Source organism: Natrix helvetica (genome assembly GCF_964273705.1).
Source record: "Natrix helvetica genome assembly, chromosome: 6".
Taxonomy (NCBI): Eukaryota; Metazoa; Chordata; class Lepidosauria; order Squamata; family Natricidae; genus Natrix; species Natrix helvetica.
In genome coordinates this window covers 2,925,692-2,944,590 of record NC_138553.1, presented here as the reverse complement: position 1 = coordinate 2,944,590, position 18,899 = coordinate 2,925,692, and the positions used below count along the sequence as shown (strand labels likewise).

The 18,899-nt window shown below is 46.8% G+C and overlaps 1 protein-coding gene across 1 annotated transcript in view; it reads right to left on the bottom strand.

Moving 5' to 3' along the window:
• TASOR2 (transcription activation suppressor family member 2) overlaps positions 1-14,556 on the bottom strand; it is a 43,066-nt gene extending 28,510 nt beyond the window's left edge. The window contains exons 1-6 of the mRNA XM_081958689.1: positions 14,038-14,556; positions 4,116-4,238; positions 3,980-3,999; positions 2,087-2,186; positions 995-1,095; positions 689-789 (exon numbers count right to left, since the gene is read on the bottom strand). Of these exons, the coding sequence (XP_081814815.1) occupies positions 689-789; positions 995-1,095; positions 2,087-2,186; positions 3,980-3,999; positions 4,116-4,141 (348 nt within the window). The 5' untranslated portion in view covers positions 4,142-4,238; positions 14,038-14,556. The remainder of the gene's footprint in view (positions 1-688; positions 790-994; positions 1,096-2,086; positions 2,187-3,979; positions 4,000-4,115; positions 4,239-14,037) is intronic.
• Between the last annotated feature and the right edge of the window lie 4,343 nt (positions 14,557-18,899).

The window sequence follows — 18,899 nt, the reverse complement described above, 5'->3', positions numbered from 1 at the left end:
GTGGGCATGGCAGGGGAAGGATCCTGCAAAATCGCCATCCCCTCCCTACTCCAGGGGAAGGATCCTGCAAAATCCCCATTTCCTCCCCTCTTCAGGGAAAGGATCCTGCAAAATCCCCATTCCATCCCAATCAGCTGGGACTCGGGAGGCAGAGAATCGATGGGGGTGGGGCCAGACAGGGGTGGTATTTACCGGTTCTCTGAACTACTCAAAATTTCTGCTAGAACTGGTCAGAACCTGCTGAATACCAACCCTGGAGGTATTCACTTACTTTCCCTACCAGTTCCCAAATGTGAACGAGCGCGCATCCATGCATGTGCCTAGCCTCTGCGCATGCACTTTAGCTTGAAAAGTTGCCTAAATAGGACGGCATAAAGCCGGGGCAGATGGTCAAGCCAACCCGCGATTTCCACTACCGGTTCGAACTGGCTGAATACCACATCTGTTTGTAAGGTTGAAAAGTACCAGACTGGACTGATATTTTAAAAAATCTAAAAACAGATTGAGGCTAATCACTTTTTCATTGCTGTCCCCCCAAAAAAACCCTACGTGGGTGTGGTTGTAAATCACCAGGAGGGGAAGACTTCCTAAATTTTTAATATTCCTATTTTGCTGGGCATTTTGAGAGCACCGAAAGCCACTTCCTGGAAAAGCAGATAATTAATTCTGACGGTGCTTAAGAGCTTACCAGGTTTTTTTCTTTCATGCTCCCAATGAGCTGGTCTTTGAGTTCACTCTTGTCTAATATTTCCACTTGGTACAAACGAAGCGACAACTGCTGACAACAGGCTGCAGGGAAAACCAAGCACACTTTAAAAGAAAAAAAAAGGGAAACCAGAAAAAGAAAAGGCACCGATTGGAAGACAACGGAACTATGATTATAAATGTGATGTATAAAATGAGACCAGGTTAAACACTCGGTCCATAAAGTATGTATGTTGGGGAAAAAGGAAAAAATTGCAATCAAACTTGTAAAAAGAAAAGAAAAGCACACCTTCATCATTGGAATAACTGTTTTTTTTAAAGGCAGCTTCCGGCAGTTTCTTCCGCAATTCAGATATCCGCACGATATACTTGAATTCCAGCTTGGCTGGCCTGGGAAAAGGAGAAAAGGGGAAAGAGTTTAGGAAATCTCAATCTTTCAAAAGTTGTCTTTTGGCCATCCCAAAGAGCTGGAGAAACACCAGAACTGGAGTCTAGAACAATCCTTTATTTCTGGGGTGCTTGGTGGTCTCTGAGCTTAGTTGTTTCCTTGCCGAGGTTTCATGACCCAACTAGGTAACATCACCAGTATTAGGAGGAGGTGGGGTTTGTTCACTGTTTATATGTAACTGGCTTGCAAACCCTACTCCCTTCTGATGATGATGTTACTTAGTTAGATCATGTGTCAGGCCTGCAGCCATCTTTTCCTTTGGATCTTTGGCCTGCCACGCTTGCTATTATTCTGCTAGGCATTTTCTATGGTGGGAAAATGGGAGGGGGGATTGTACGGAGTGAGATGCTATGTAGCCATAACAGAATTCTTTCTAGAGAGCCAAGGTCATCCTTTGTCTCCGCACCTCTGCACCTGACCGGAACTGGATGGGTGGAAGCTGCCAGCGTAGCAGTGGGAGATTGGACCATGGGGTGGACTTGTGGGTGTGGGGGCAAGATCTTGAACTTTCAACTGGGTGGGGAAAACCGGGAAGCCTTCAGATTCGGGTTTCCCCAGATGTGCCAACATGGCTCTCTTCATCAATTGGAACTTTGAGGAATCCTTTGCCTCGGACTCTGATTTACTTTTCGATTCTATTTGGAACCCTGGCATTATGAAACATCAGCAAGAAAACCACGCAGCTCAGAGAACACCAAGGATCCCGTAGTTCTTCTAATTCTCCTCTTCATTCTTCCTTTCCTCCTCCTCCTCTTCCACTTTATTCCTTCTCATCTTCCCCTTTTCCTTCTCTACAAACCTCACTGCCTTCTAGCACTGATGATCTATTTCTCTTCTTCTCTATTCAGCACAAATTGGAAGCTATTTTTAAATGTCCTTTGGGGGAGGGGGGGTTGGCCTTAATTCCAGTGGAAGAGAAAAATAAATACTTACAACTGAGCCGGGATCGAAGCCTGAAAAGGGGATCGAAGGGCGATGTCACACACTCTCTGATTCTGAATAAACAGCTGTCCTTCCCAGGCACGATAAAGCACTGAAGAGTCCAAAAAGAAAGCTGAGAGGCAGGTAGGTAGCTATTCCTATCTATCTATCTATCTATCTATCTATCTATCTATCTATCTATCTATCTATCTATCTATCTATCTATCTATCTATCTCATCTATCTATCTATCTATCTATCTATCTATCATCTATCTATCTATCTATCTATCTCATCTATCTATCTATCTATCTATCTAATCTATCTATCTCATCTATCTATCTATCTATCTATCTATCTATCTATCTATCATCTATCTATCATCTATCTATCTCTATCATCTATCATCTATCTATCATCTATCTATCATCTATCTATCCATCCATCCATCCATCCATCCATCCATCCATCCATCCATCCATCCATATCTGTCTGTCTATCTATCTATCATCTATCTATCTATCTATCTATCTATCTATCTATCTATCTATCTATCTATCTATCTATCTATCTATCAATAATCTATCTATCTATCTATCTATCATCTATCTATTATCTATCTATCTATTATCTATCCATCCATCCATCCATCCATTCATCCATCCATATTTGTATATCTATCTATCTATCATCTATCTATCTATCTATCTATTATCTATCTATCATCTATCCATCCATCCATCCATCTATCCATATTTGTATATCTATCTATCTATCTATCTATCTATCTATCTATCTATCTATCTATCTATCATCTATCTATCTATCTATCTATCATCTATCTCTTTATCCCAATTCTCCATTCATCCATCCATCCATCCATCCATCCATCCATCCATCCATCCATCCATCCATCCATCCATCCATCCATCCATCCATCCCCATCTCCAGATAGATAGATAGATGATAGATGATAGATAGATAGATAGATAGATAGATAGATAGATAGATAGATAGATATAGGTATAGATATAGGTATAGATATAGGTATAGATATAGGTATAGATATAGATACAGGTAGTCCTCAACTTACGACCACAATTGAGCCCCAAAATTTCTGTCGCTAAATCAGACGTTTTGTCAAGTGAGTTTTGCCCCATTTTGCCCCTTTCTTGCCACGATTGTTAAGTGAATCACTGCGGTTGTTAAATTAGTAACCCAGCTGTTAAGCGAATCCCGCTTCCCCACTGGCTGTGCTTGACAGAAGGTCGCAAAAGGGGATCACGCAACACCCACAGCTGTCATAAATATGAGTCAGTTGCCAAGCGTTTGGATCAATTGGGGATTCGCTTAACAACTGTGACAGGAAAGGTTGCAAAACGGGGCAGAACTCACTTTATGACTGCCTCGCTTAGCAATAGAAATTCAGGGCTTGATTGCAGTCGTAAATCGAGGACTACCCATACATTTTCCCAGAAGCCCATGGGAGGAGAGATTGGGGGGGGGGGGCATATCTCCACTGTTATTCCCACCTCCCTCTGGCTCCAGCGTCCAATCAACTGGCTGCAAAGCTCATGGGGCAGAGAACATAGAATAGGAGAGTTAGAACTTCAGAGGTCTTCTAGTCCACCCCCAGCTCAAGCAGGAAACCTTAGACTATTTCAAGCAGCAATTGGCAGTGTTGGAAATAAAAGCCAAAATTTTAAATCTCTTAGTGTGTGTGGGGGTGTGTGGTGTGGGTGAGAGAGAGAGAGAGAGAAAGAGAGAGAGAGAGAGAGAGAGAGAGAGAGAGAGAGAGAGAGAGAGAGAGAGAGAGAGATTACATGAGGAGGACTAAGGGAGAAGAGGAAGGACAAAACAAACATTAACAAAATTAAGATTATAAAAATAAGATTATTTCTTTTACCTTTCATCTCATGTTCAGCTCTGCAGAGGTGAAAAAGGAAGAAGAAAAATGAAAAATTGCTTTCAAACTCAGGGAAAACAGTGAATTAAAGGAGAGAAAAAAAAGGCTTTTGACTAAGTAGACAAAAGTCACTTACAAGCTTTTGTAACCGAGCGGCAACATTCTCTAAGGTCTCCACCCAGCCGAACGAGTTTTATGGAGCGGGCTGGTCCGAGGATCATTAAGCGATTCTAACTACTGCCACAGACTCGAAAAGTTTCTAGACAACAAGGAGGAAATGTTTTTAAAAATAGGGAAATTTTATTTAGCAAGTGTATTTGGTCAAAATGCATTTATTTATCAATTAGATTTTCATCCCGTCTTTATTACAAGTAATTCAAGGGGAACGTACCTAATACTCCTTCCTCTTCTTATCTTCCCCACAACAACAACCCTGTGAGGTGGGTTGGGCAGAGAGAAGGAGATTGGTCCAAAGTCAGCAGGCAAATTTTCATTCCTAGGACGGGACTAGAATTCACTGTCTCCTGGTGATTGGCCCAGTCACTCAATTGGTTTCTAAGTCTAACGTGAGACTAGAACTCACCGTCTCCTGGTCATTGGTCCAACGTCACCCAATTGGCTTCCATGCCTAAGGCGGGACTAGAACTCACTATCTACTGGTAATTGGCCCAAAGTCACCCAGCTGGCTTCCATGTCTAAGGTGGGGTTAGAACTCACCGTCTCGTGATGATTGGTCCAGTCACCAAATTGGCTACCATGCCTGGTAGGATTAGATCTGCCAGCAGGCTGACTTTGGGCCAATCCCCAGGAGATGGTGAGTTCTAGTTCTTCCTTAGGCTGGCTGACTTTGGGCCAATCCCCAGGAGACGGTGAGTTCTAGTTCTTCCTTAGGCTGGCTGACTTTGGGCCAATCCCGAGGAGATGGTGAGTTCTAGTTCTTCCTTAGGCTGGCAGACTTTGGGCCAATCCCCAGGAGATGGTGAGTTCTAGTTCTTCCTTAGGCTGGCTGACTTTGGGCCAATCCCCAGGAGGCGATGAGTTCTAGTTCTTCCTTAGGCTGGCTGACTTTGGGCCAATCCCCAGGAGATGGTGAGTTCTAGTTCCTCCTTAGGCTGGCAGACTTTGGGCCAATCCCCAGGAGATGGTGAGTTCTAGTTCCTCCTTAGGCTGGCTGACTTTGGGCCAATCCCCAGGAGATGGTGAGTTCTAGTTCCTCCTTAGGCTGGCTGACTTTGGGCCAATCCCCAGGAGATGGTGAGTTCTAGTTCCTCCTTAGGCTGGCTGACTTTGGGCCAATCCCCAGGAGATGGTGAGTTCTAGTTCCTCCTTAGGCTGGCTGACTTTGGGCCAATCCCCAGGAGATGGTGAGTTCTAGTTCTTCCTTAGGCTGGCTGACTTTGGGCCAATCCCCAGGAGATGGTGAGTTCTAGTTCTTCCTTAGGCTGGCTGACTTTGGGCCAATCCCCAGGAGATGGTGAGTTCTAGTTCCTCCTTAGGCTGGCTGACTTTGGGCCAATCACCAGGAGATGGTGAGTTCTAGTTCTTCCTTAGGCTGGCTGACTTTGGGCCAATCCCCAGGAGATGGTGAGTTCTAGTTCTTCCTTAGGCTGGCTGACTTTGGGCCAATCCCCAGGAGATGGTGAGTTCTAGTTCCTCCTTAGGCTGGCTGACTTTGGGCCAATCCCCAGGAGATGGTGAGTTCTAGTTCCTCCTTAGGCTGGCTGACTTTGGGCCAATCCCCAGGAGATGGTGAGTTCTAGTTCTTCCTTAGGCTGGCTGACTTTGGGCCAATCCCCAGGAGATGGTGAGTTCTAGTTCTTCCTTAGGCTGGCTGACTTTGGGCCAATCCCCAGGAGATGGTGAGTTCTAGTTCCTCCTTAGGCTGGCTGACTTTGGGCCAATCACCAGGAGATGGTGAGTTCTAGTTCTTCCTTAGGCTGGCTGACTTTGGGCCAATCCCCAGGAGATGGTGAGTTCTAGTTCTTCCTTAGGCTGGCTGACTTTGGGCCAATCCCCAGGAGATGGTGAGTTCTAGTTCCTCCTTAGGCTGGCTGACTTTGGGCCAATCCCCAGGAGATGGTGAGTTCTAGTTCTTCCTTAGGCTGGCTGACTTTGGGCCAATCCCCAGGAGATGGTGAGTTCTAGTTCTTCCTTAGGCTGGCTGACTTTGGGCCAATCCCCAGGAGATGGTGAGTTCTAGTTCTTCCTTAGGCTGGCTGACTTTGGGCCAATCCCCAGGAGATGGTGAGTTCTAGTTCCTCCTTAGGCTGGCTGACTTTGGGCCAATCCCCAGGAGATGGTGAGTTCTAGTTCTTCCTTAGGCTGGCTGACTTTGGGCCAATCCCCAGGAGATGGTGAGTTCTAGTTCTTCCTTAGGCTGGCTGACTTTGGGCCAATCCCCAGGAGATGGTGAGTTCTAGTTCTTCCTTAGGCTGGCTGACTTTGGGCCAATCCCCAGGAGATGGTGAGTTCTAGTTCCTCCTTAGGCTGGCTGACTTTGGGCCAATCACCAGGAGATGGTGAGTTCTAGTTCTTCCTTAGGCTGGCTGACTTTGGGCCAATCCCCAGGAGATGGTGAGTTCTAGTTCCTCCTTAGGCTGGCTGACTTTGGGCCAATCACCAGGAGATGGTGAGTTCTAGTTCTTCCTTAGGCTGGCTGACTTTGGGCCAATCCCCAGGAGATGGTGAGTTCTAGTTCCTCCTTAGGCTGGCTGACTTTGGGCCAATCCCCAGGAGATGGTGAGTTCTAGTTCCTCCTTAGGCTGGCTGACTTTGGGCTAATCCCCAGGAGATGGTGAGTTCTAGTTCCTCCTTAGGCTGGCTGACTTTGGGCCAATCCCCAGGAGATGGTGAGTTCTAGTTCCTCCTTAGGCTGGCTGACTTTGGGCCAATCACCAGGAGATGGTGAGTTCTAGTTCCTCCTTAGGCTGGCTGACTTTGGGCCAATCCCCAGGAGATGGTGAGTTCTAGTTCTTCCTTAGGCTGGCTGACTTTGGGCCAATCCCCAGGAGATGGTGAGTTCTAGTTCCTCCTTAGGCTGGCTGACTTTGGGCCAATCCCCAGAAGATGGTGAGTTCTAGTTCCTCCTTAGGCTGGCTGACTTTGGGCCAATCCCCAGGAGATGGTGAGTTCTAGTTCCTCCTTAGGCTGGCTGACTTTGGGCCAATCACCAGGAGATGGTGAGTTCTAGTTCCTCCTTAGGCTGGCTGACTTTGGGCCAATCACCAGGAGATGGTGAGTTCTAGTTCTTCCTTAGGCTGGCTGACTTTGGGCCAATCCCCAGGAGATGGTGAGTTCTAGTTCTTCCTTAGGCTGGCTGACTTTGGGCCAATCCCCAGGAGATGGTGAGTTCTAGTTCTTCCTTAGGCTGGCAGACTTTGGGCCAATCCCCAGGAGATGGTGAGTTCTAGTTCTTCCTTAGGCTGGCTGACTTTGGGCCAATCCCCAGGAGGCGGTGAGTTCTAGTTCCTCCTTAGGCTGGCTGACTTTGGGCCAATCCCCAGGAGATGGTGAGTTCTAGTTCCTCCTTAGGCTGGCTGACTTTGGGCCAATCCCCAGGAGATGGTGAGTTCTAGTTCCTCCTTAGGCTGGCTGACTTTGGGCCAATCCCCAGGAGATGGTGAGTTCTAGTTCCTCCTTAGGCTGGCTGACTTTGGGCCAATCACCAGGAGATGGTGAGTTCTAGTTCCTCAACTTACAACCGTTCATTTAGTGACCAGAGTTACAAAGACAACCATCAAAGTGACTGATGACCGTTTTCCACTCTTAACAGCCTTTGCAGCATGCCTCGTGGTCGTGTGATCAAAATTCAGCCGTTTGACCATTGACTCGTATTTATGATGGTTGCACTGCCCCGGGGTCAGGTGATCCCCTTTTGCGACCTTCTGACGAGCAAAGTCAATGGGGAAAGCCAGATTCACTTAATGACTGTCTTACTAAGTTAACAAGTGCAGTGATTCACTTAACAACTGTGGCAAGAAAGGTTGTAAAGTGGGGCGAAACCCATTTAATCCTTGCTCAATTGGATCTCAATTGGAATTCAAGGGTTACCTGTGTAGTCCATGTTTCTGCTAAATTCAACTTCAAGACAAACAACAAATTCTGATTTAAACAAAGAAGATTCGCATATTGTGCGGTTTCTGTTTCTTAATTTTTTTAAAAAATTCAGTGGATCGGATCAAAATTATATGACCCCTGCTCACTTTTCTACTTCCAACACTCTCTTCAAAGTCAAATAAGCAAATGCCAATTTTTCCTGTTTGTTTCTGCCCAGCTTCTAAGCTACACTGCTCCTGACAATGGAGGCTCATTTCCACCCACAGAGCTATTAACACTCCATTGCGCCTGAAATCTGTCCAACTGTCAAGTTTTCAAAAAAAAAAAAAAATAAACTAGATAAACCCTCCCGTTTATAAAAAAAATCCCGAGTCCTTCCAAAATATTCTAATTCTTAAAAAAAATTGCATTTCTCCGCAAATAGTTTCTTCCCAGCAGAAAATTAACAAAAACCAGAACTTTGGGGAGTTTCCGACAACTCATCCTTGGCTTCAAAAACAAAAAAACATTTATCGGCTTTGTTTTATTTATAACCGGAACGTGTCTTTTCTGACTTAGGAATGAGAAAGCGAAACTGATTCGAAAAGAATAGCATTCGCCTCTTTTAAGCAAGAGGCAAAAGTGAAACTATTTTAGCAGGAAACAGAAGCATCCCAACTGTTTAAAGCTGTATTTCTCCAACTCGGCAATGTTAAGATGTGTGGACTTCAACTCCCAGAATTCCCCAGCCCTTCTGGGAGTTGAAGTCCACACATCTTAAGGCTGCTGATTATTGTTTTAAAGCAACTGCTTTGCTTTTTCAACTTGCTTGGTTACTGTTAGGGTTCCAATAAAAAACACACCTGGGGATTATATTCCCCAGGTAATTGATAAATTGGTGTTTTGCAAACCTTGGCTATTTTAAGACCTCTGGATTGCCAGAATTCCCAGGACTGAATGCTGGCTGGAGGATTCTGGGAGTTAAAGTCCACCTATTTTAAAGCATGCTGACTGAGGAGTTCTGGGAGTTGAAGTCCACTCATCTCAAAGAATGCAGGCTGGGGGAATTCTGGGAGTTGGAGTTCACCCATCTTAAAGCATTCTGGCTGATGGAATTCTGGGAGTTGGAGTTCACCCATCTTAAAGCAAGCTGGCTGAGGAATTCTGGGAGTTGGAGTCCACTCATCTTAAAGCATTCTGGCTGGGGGAATTCTGGGAGTTAGAGTTCACCCATGTTAAAGCAGGCTGGCTGGGGGAATTCTGGGAGTTGCAATCCATTCACCTTAAAGCAGGCTGAGGAATTCTGGGAGTTGAAGTCCACCCATCTTAAAGCATGCTGGCTGGAGGAATTCTGTTACGATCTTTACAGCATTCCCCATGATTGTGTGATCAGAATTAAGAAGCTTGGCAACTGGTTCATATTTAGGATGGAGAATCTATCCCAAGGTCATGTGATCCCCCTTTTGCAACCTTCAAGCAAGCCAGATTCATTTAACAACTCGGTAGCTAACTTAATCTCTGCAGTGGTTCACTTAACAACGGAAGCAAATAAAACGGGACAAAACTCACTTAACAAGTGTCTCATTTAACCACAGAAATCTTTGACTCAATTGTCACCGTCAAATTGAGGGCTACCTGTACCTCTGGCCCCTATTTGAAGACTTGCTACGTCATGTGGCAGGTTGTTCCACCGGAATTTCCTCTTGATTTCTAACCTGAATCTCTTTCCTTCTGATCTTATTTTTATTCCCTCGACTGCAATTCCAAGGCGGCTAAACTCACTTTCGGAGAAGCTGAGCCGAGAGTCCTGGTCTGCTCTGCGTCAGGCAAAAACCACTTTTGCATCTCGCAGGATGGAAAGCATCTCAAAAGTCCTGTGATTATGGCTTGTGTGTGTGTGTACACACACACTTCTCTAAGGACAGATTAATTTGCACGGCACAGAGTTAATGAGCATCTGCGTGGATAAGCGGAGGAGAGAATACAAAGGGCTTGCTTCTTTCTCTTCTTTTCCTTGCAGAATATAAGACGAGAAAACGCCAAATTCCATTTAAACGAAACTTCCTCGGCCGGCGTAACCTGTTGAAATCTTGCAAGACAGGTTCGGGTTTTTTTTGCAGGAGAAGCAGGCTTGGGCGGCCAAGAATTCAGAGGAGGGAAATAAACAAGCAGAAGGATCTGCCAAAGGGAATCGGGAAGAGGGATCTGATAAGATTCCCCCACTGCAATTTGCTTCCAATGGGATGGAACCGACGGGCTAAAAAAACGGCGTTTTGGGGACTAGAATAGATCCATTTCTGGAATATCGCCCGCGGGGACACGATGGCCGGCCTGCTTTAAGACGAAACGGCATGAAAGTTCTTCGGAGAGGATTCAGAAAGAAACAAGGATAAGCTAGGCCAGGAGTCGGCCACATGTGGCTCTTTCATCCCTCTGCTGCGGCTCCCTCTCGCTGGTTGGGGCCACAATTTTGAGAGGAGCTTCTGGTTTGGGGAGGGGGGGAAGCATGGCACTGGCAGAAGGAGACTCTATGATGCGGGAACCAGACTTCCGGTCAGCTCCAGAATTGAACGGAGGGGCTTCCGGTTAGGACCTTTGTGGCTCTATGAACTAGGTAGAATTTCTTTCTTAACCAACTACAAACAAGGCAGATCATGGTTTAAGGCACTGTTTCTCAAACGTAGCCACTTTAAGACCGGTGGACTTTTGATAAGTCAAATCAACGGGGGAAGCCAGATCCGTTTAACAACCACGCTGCTAAGAACTGCAGCGATTCGCTTAACAACGGTGGGCAGAAAGGTCATAAAACAGAGCAAGCAACTGTCTCACTTAGCCACAAAAACCTGGGGCTCAATTGTGTCCCTAAATCAAGGATCACCTCTGTTTCGGCTGCCACAAACACACCCTCTTAGCTCATTTCCTAAACCAACATCTAACCAGACTGCCTGGATTTGAGTGGCACATGAAGCAACCCAAAATTAACTCGGGTTTAATTTTACCGATGCTCAGCAGGTTGGAAAACGGCTTTCACTGATTTGTTTAAAATGTGGAATTGTCACTTTTTCTTCCTGATAATTCCTGAAATTAAGAGAAAATTCCCTGAAAAAAAATCTACAAGTCTGTTTATGGCCACACACGGCCACCCAAATTTGCAAAGCGATGTGCATTTGAAGGTGCTCTCTCAGCTTGTTTTCTTGCAGACGTTGCATGACCCAGCTAGGTAACATCATCAGTGTAAGTAAGGAGTGCAGTTTGCTGTCAGTTTATTTTTCTGGTGACTTCTGTGGGTGGGGTTTGTCTTAGAGATTCTTCGGGCTATTTGCTGAACCTCTAAGACCCCCACTCCTACCCCCACAAACAAGCAAAAAATAATAATAATCAGAATTACTTTTAATTAAACTATGTTGAACCTGGCCTGCCTGTGTTGTGTGAACACGATGGGAAGCTACTTTAGTGCATCATGATTAAAGCTTTAGTTTTAGGTAAACTGATAAAGTAACCCTGCATGAAATCAAGGCATTTCTTGGAAGGAGATATTTGCTTAATCCACACATTCTAAGGTGCATCCCCTCCCAAGAGTCATTTTCAAACAAACAAACATTAAAAAAAATTACAACGTGAGAAACGCCAACATGGGAAGTGAGTAAAATAATTAAGGCTTCATATTTTGGTTAGAGCCTCTTACGGCTTCCTTCATTAGGAACTTACTCTCTGGTGCAAATCAAGCCACACAATGATTCACACACACCGTTATTAAGATATACTGGATTTTAACCATGGTTTGTTGAGCTAGCCACCTTTGGCTGGGGTCCTGCATTAAATAATAATTAATAATAATTTGAATTTATTAGCCGCTCCCTTTCCAGGCAGGACTCGGGGCGGCGTACAATGGAGCATATAGAACATAAAACATGTGTACAAACACATAAACATACATATATACAAAGACACACATGCACGGAGGAGGTAACAAATTACAACATTTAGACAGTTAAAAATCACCATTAAAATACCCCAATTGTAAGAAACCCAATGTACAATTAAAATTTAAAATTTAAAAAGACAGTCAGGAGGAGTAAGAAAAATTACGGTTGAGCCAGGCCAGATAATTGAAAGAGGTGGGTCTTCAGCTGTACACGGAAGGAGCGGAGATCGGAAGTAATCCTGATGTCACGGGGGAGGTCATTCCACAGGGCTGGGCCCATCACAGAGAAGGCTCTGCTCCTGGGTGTCGCCCCCTGACACTGTTTGGCGGACGGCACCCGGAGAAGTCCCTCTCTGTGTGAGCGAATTGGTCGTAGGGATGTGTGGGGCAGGATGCGATCCTGCATGTAACTAGGCCGTGCCATGAAGCGCTTTAAAGATCATAATCAAGACCTTGAAACGCACTCGGTAGACCACAGGAAGCCAGTGCAGCTCGCGCAGGAGAGGTGTTACAGGAGAGTATCTAGTCCTCCCCATAATCACCCGCGCGGCCGCGTTCTGGACCAACTGTAGTCTCCGAGTGCATCTCAAGAGAAGCCCCATGTAGAGAGCATTGCAGTAGTCCAGGCGAGACGTCACTAGCGCATGGGTGACTGTGCGTAGGGCATCCCGGTCCAATAAGGGGCGCAATTGGCGCATCAGGCGAACCTGATGGAACGCCCCCCTTGCCACGGCTGTTACATGGTCATCCATGGACAGCCGGGCATCTAGGAGGACGCCCAAATTGCGCACCTGTTCCATGGGGGCTAGTTGCACGCCCCCGATGGCCAGAGATGGAAGCACCTGGTTGAACCGGGAGGCCGGAAGCCACAGCCACTCCGTCTTGGAAGGGTTGAGTTTTAGTCGGTTGCCATCCATCCAGACCCGTACGGCCTCCAAACACCGGGACATCATTTCGACGGCCTCATTGGGGTGGTTCGGGGTGGAAATGTATAGCTGAGTATCATCAGCATAAACTCAGCCATAAGCACATCAGATTCACCTGAACATTCTTTTAGCATTTTGCTCTGCATAGGCAGAAGAGTCACAAGCCCCAGACAAACCCGAGTTTAAAGCTGACTGACATTTGTGGATTCACACATGTGAGAATCCACCAATCCTGGCCTAGAATATCACCATCGTTGTCAATTTAATTAATTCAGTTTCAAGGCCACCCAACTCCGTAATGGCTCTGTGCCATTTACAATGAAGAGAATTAAAAAAATAACAGATATTCAGGTAGTCCTGGACTTATGACAACTGAGCACAACATTAATACTCTTAAGGGAGTTTTTGCCCCATTTAACGACCTTTCTTGACCTTGAGTGAATCCCTGCAGTTGTCAAGTTTGTAACGGGGTCACTAAGTGAATCCCGCTTCCCCGTTGACTTTGCTTGTCCAAAGGACGCAAAAGGGGAGCATGTGACCCCCCAGGACACTGCAACCATCGTCATAAGTACGAGTCCGTTGCCAAGCCTAGGAATTTTGATCATGGGGAACGCCGCAACTGGTTGTAAACCTGAAAAATGCGTCCTACGACGCTTCCCCCCCCCCCCCCCCAGCACGGTTGTTAACTTGGAACGGTCCTCTTAATGGGCAAACACGGGCTGAGCCAAGCCCAAAGGACTTCCATGCAACCAACCCAAGGAAACCCAGTTAAGGGCAGCTGGATGGAAGCTTCGGGATCAGGGGCGACAGGATCGCGCCCAGCTCCCTTCTAAAGCCAACATAGGATCGCCCAACGCTTTCCGCCCTCTCCTTTCCCGGAGGCTGCGCAATCCTCTCCTTTCTGCGCGATCCTCTCTCTCCTCCCTGCTTGCGCTTGACCCCCTCCCCATCCCCAAAGCAGGCGGAAAAATGGCGCAAGGGGGGTGGGGGCGGGAAGCCTTGCGCTCCGGCACCCCCGATCCTATCCAGCGCTCGGCTCCCCCGTGTATAATCCCTCCGTCCTCAGCCGGTGCCCACCGCCTCGCCTGGCCCCCGATCCTAAAGCCCAGAGCTGGCCGAACGGCGGAGCCACGTGTCTCCTTCCCAGCCTCCCTCGTCCGGGCGCCACTCACCGCTGACAGCTGTCCGGCCCGCCGGCCCTTCGCCCCCGCGTCGCGCCATGCCGGGGCAGGGAGACCCCGGGGGAGCCGCTGACCCGCTTCTCTGACGCGCGTTCTTCCTTGGCACGTCGGAACGCGTTCTCCCAAAGCGGGAGCGGCGGAGCCCTCTGAAATCCCGGGGTGGAGCCCCTTGATGAAGACCCTTTGGGGGGGTTGGGGAAAAGGGGGGCTCGGGCAGCCCCCTCCCCTCCTTTTCCGGGGAGGAGGGTCTTCGGCCTCCCCCCCTCCCGGCCCTCCAAGCGCCGCCCCGGCTGACCCTGCCCGGGCGGGGACAAAGGCCTCGGGTGGGTGGGTTGGTGAGTTGGGGTCTGCGGGGACCCCTCCCCAGGCTCAGGGCTGGGCGGCGACACCGAAGGGAAGCATGTCTGGCGCGGGAGGCGGCGGCAACCCCAGGAAGTGAAAACGGCGGAGGGAGCCCGCAGCCAAAGAAAGAAAGTGAAAACTAACCCGGAAGGGGTCGCGGGGGAGGGTTGGACTTCCGGCCGGCTGCGCTCCCATCCCCCCCCCCGCTTTCTGTAGAGGAGGGGAGGGGCGGCCCTGCGCGCTCCCGGGGGTTGGGGAGGACGGGGAGAGGGCCTGGGAGGAAGTGGGGCTTGGGGTGAGGGGGCCTAGAGGGTGGGAGGGGCAATGGGAGAGAGGGGGACTGGGGGGAAGGGGCTTAGAGGGGGGGCGATGGGAGGGAGAGGGGCTGGGAGGAAGGGGGGCTGGAAGAGGGGTGGGGTGAGAGGGCTTAGAGCAGTGTTTCTCAAACTTGGCGACTTTAAGTCCTGTGGACTTCAACTCCCAGAATTCCCCAGCCAGCATAGCTGGCTGGGGGATTCTGGGAGTTGAAGTCCACAGGACTTAAAGTCGCCAAGTTTGAGAAACACTGGCTTAGAGGATGGGGGGGCAATAAGAGGGGGGAATGGGGGGCAATGGGAGGGAGGGGGACTGGAAGAGAGGGGCGGCTTGGCGTGAGGGGGCTTAGAGGATGGAAGGTGGCTGGAAGAGGGGCTTGGGGAGAGGTGGGCTGGGAGAGAGGGAGGGGGCTGGGAGAGGGGCTTGGAGATAGGGGGACTTAGAAGGTGGGAGGGGGGGTTGGAGGGAGGGAGGAAAGTGGCTGGAAGGGAGGGGGTTTGGGGGAGGGAGGGGGCTTGGAGGGACGGAAGGGGGTTTGGAGGGTGCAAGGGACAGAGGGTGGGTTGGGGTCTCTTCCTGTCGGGAAGGAGTTGGGCAAGGCCTTGGGGAGAAACCACTACCAGCACTCCGGCCTGGCCCCTTCCCCAAAAGGAGGGATAGGGGGGAGGACAGCCAGGGGGGGTTGAGGGGGCTCTGTCCCTGGAGGATTTTTTTTAAAAGAAGAGATGAGACTGTGGTTTGTTGGAAATGGGATAGATAGTCTCCTGCTTGAGCAAAGGGGTTGGACTAGATGATCTCCAAGGTCCTTCCAACCTTAGGTCTGTAGGATTCTGTGAGATAGATAAGATACATAGGAGGGAGGGAGGGAGGGAAGACGGAAGGAAGGAAAGAGAAGAGACTAAAACAGGAAGAAAAGGAGGGAGGGATTTAGGGAGGGAGAGATTTAGGAAGAAAAGGAGGGAGGGATTTAGGGAGGGAGAGGGAGGAAGGAAGGAGAAAGGCAGGGAAGAAGGGGAGGAGAGTGGGAAAGGGAAGAAGGAAGTCCTTGCCTCCAGAAGTTATGGGTGCTTTCAAGAAGAGATTGGGCATCCATTTGTCCCCAATGCAGGGTCTCCTAACTGAGCAGGAGGTTGACTAGATGACCTCCATGGTCCCTTCCGGCCCTAGGTCACTAGGCTGCTATGATTCTATGAGATAGAGATAAGAAGAGAGAGAAGAGTGATGTAAAATGAAACTTCTGCAGGCAAACCACCCAACCCTATCACGGCTCACTGCTTTTCCCGCAAATCTATCACCTCTCTGAGGCTGTTTTTCTCTCCCTTGGCTGTTTTTTTCCTTCCTTCTCTCTTTCTCAGCCACATGGGGTGTCCTAATCTAGCTTTGTGTGCCCCGAAATATTTATTTGTGAAACTCCTTCCTGGTTTTCCTCCCCTTAAATCAGGGGTGTCCAAACTTGGGAACTTTAAGACTTGTGGACTTCAACTCCCAGAATTCCCCAGCCAGCATGGCTGGCTGGGGAATTCTGGGAGTTGAAGTCCACAAGTCTTAAAGTTCCCAAGTTTGGACACCCCTGCCTTAAATGGATCCCTCTTTATTTTTTCCACCTTTTCCTTCTTTTATTACCTCTTCTTTTGTTTGTTTGTTTATAAATAAATAAATTAAAACAACAAGACCACAGAATTTTCTTCAATACAACTATTTATAGGCGTGCGAGTCGGTTTCATTGCGTTTTTTTCTCTTTTAATATGAAGCTCGATTTCCCCCCCACACACACACTTTCCGTTTTGTTTAACTTTTACTTTCGTAATGAGTTCTTCGAAAGCTTTTCTTGGTTTGCTAACTGTGTGGTTATTATAAACAGACCTCGGATTCTTAGTGGAGTTACTCCTCGGCTTATGACCATTTGCTTAGTGACCAAGGTTTCAACATTCCCCTACCCAAAAGATATTTATGCCCCAAATTTGAAGACAGCCAGGACGCAACCCTCTGGCAGCAGCTTGTAACAGATCTTAGCTAATTTCTTTAAAAAGCTAAGTAGAGAAAAACATAATAATTATGGATGGGGGGCCACTAAAAAATCCCAGGATTCTAACGGGGTCTAAGTTGCCAAACGTCTAAATTTTGATCGCATGTGATCAAACTGTCGTAAGTCAATGCCGTAACTTTGAACGGTCACTAAATTAACTCTTGTAAGTTGTGGAGTATTTTTATTAATTTGCATTTGTGTTAATAAATAAGATAAAATTATAACCAGGCTGGTGTCTGATTAAGGTCTTCTAATACTCTAAAAGAAAAAAATTCACCAATATTCCTAAAATATACTAAACATTTTCAGTTGTCCTGTTCCGTGTATTTCTACTCCAAAGATGCTTTTCCAAAATTTCCCTGTTTTTTTTTTTCTTTTCTTTTTTTTCTTAAAATGTGAACTGAAGAAGCTTCTTGGATGAGAAGCGAAATATTTTTAAAGAAACAAAACACACACACACACACACACACACACACACACACACAAGAAAATTCAGATGCTTTTTGCACCTTTGAGACAACCAAGACCTGAATGATTGAGAATCTTCCTACACACATACAGGTTGTCCTCTACTTACCACTTAGTGACCGTTCAAAGTTACGACAGCGGTGGAAAAAAGTGACTCATGACTATTTTTCACACTTACAAGCAGGGGTAGATTTCAAATTTTTTTACTACCGGTTCTGTGGGTGTGGCTTGTGGGTGTGGACTATTTTGTGGGCATGGCTTGGCAGTCATGTGACCAGGTGGGCGTGGCCAACTTGTAAAATGGTGAAACTCACTTAACAACGCATTTGCTTAGCAACCAAAATTTTGGGCTCAATTGTGGTCATAAGTTCTCTTTCTTTTTATTTCTTTTGTCTCTCCCTCTTTCTCTCTCCTTCCTTTCTTTCTTTCTCCCTTCCTTTCTTTCTCTTTCTCTCTTACTCTTACTTTTTTTCTTTCTCTCTCTCTCTCTCACATACACACACACACACACACCTGTTGCAACATCCCCATGTTCACCCGATCAATATTCAGACGCTTGGCAACTGACTCCTGTTTATGACGGTTGCAGTGTCCCAACTTCATGTGATCTTTTGCCCCCCCCCCTGACAAGCAAAACCAAGGGGGGAAGCCGGATTCATTTATGAACAGTGTTACTAAGCTTAACAACGGCAATGATTTGCTTAGCAACTGTGGCGAGAAAGGTTGTAAAACGGGGCAAAATTTCCCTTAACAAATTTCTATCCGGCGCACACAATTTTTTAAAATTTAATCTTCCTTCCTACTGAATATAGTTTTCCCCCCCAAAAAAATCATTTTATCAACTTTATTGTTAACTAGCTGATAACCTGGCATTGCCCGGGTATTTATTTATAGGGGGAAAATGTCTGGACCAAACGTAATTTATAATGTTGGATTTTCCCCCCTTACCAGAGGGAGCACCCTGGTGGAGTACTGTGAAGTACTGTTATCATGGCAACTCCACTGCGCTGTACTGTAGAAGCCATTTTAAGGCACAACAGGCTGTATCTTAAGAGAACACACACCCTGAGGGTTGTTAGAGGCGTTTTATCCCCACAGTATTTTTCTCCAGAGAGTAAGTCATCTGTGTACTAACTTTGGTTGAAATTGCTTGAGGCGTTCCAGAGTTATGCAGGAACAGACAGACAGACAGACAGACAGATAGATTAGACAATCCATGACCCCTTGAGTTAGCATTTGGAGCTATTTCCTTAGCAGATTCCTCCGTCTGTGGGACAAAGGCAGAACTTCAAAATCAGAGAGATAATTTGGAGATTCTTTTTTATCCTTTGCAGCTGAACCAGACAGTCAAATCTCCAGGGAGTCATCAAATTAAACAGAGGAAATTGTTTATGACATGTCACATTAGGTCACAAATTGCTTTATGATCATTTTTACATCAAGGGAGGCTTTTGTACAATTTGCTAATTTTCAGTGTCATGACGATGAAACAAGGCAAACAGGTCTTAATTGATTTATTTGTGAAACGTATTTATTTATTTGTCTATGGAGCTTCTCAATCTTCCAGGTTATTTGTTTATTTGTAAATAAATATTTATTTGTAAAATGTATTTGTTTATTTGCAAAGTTTATGTATTTGTGGAATTTACCTGCATTTAACACTTATTGATGAAATTGGTGAAATTTTATTTATTGGTTATAT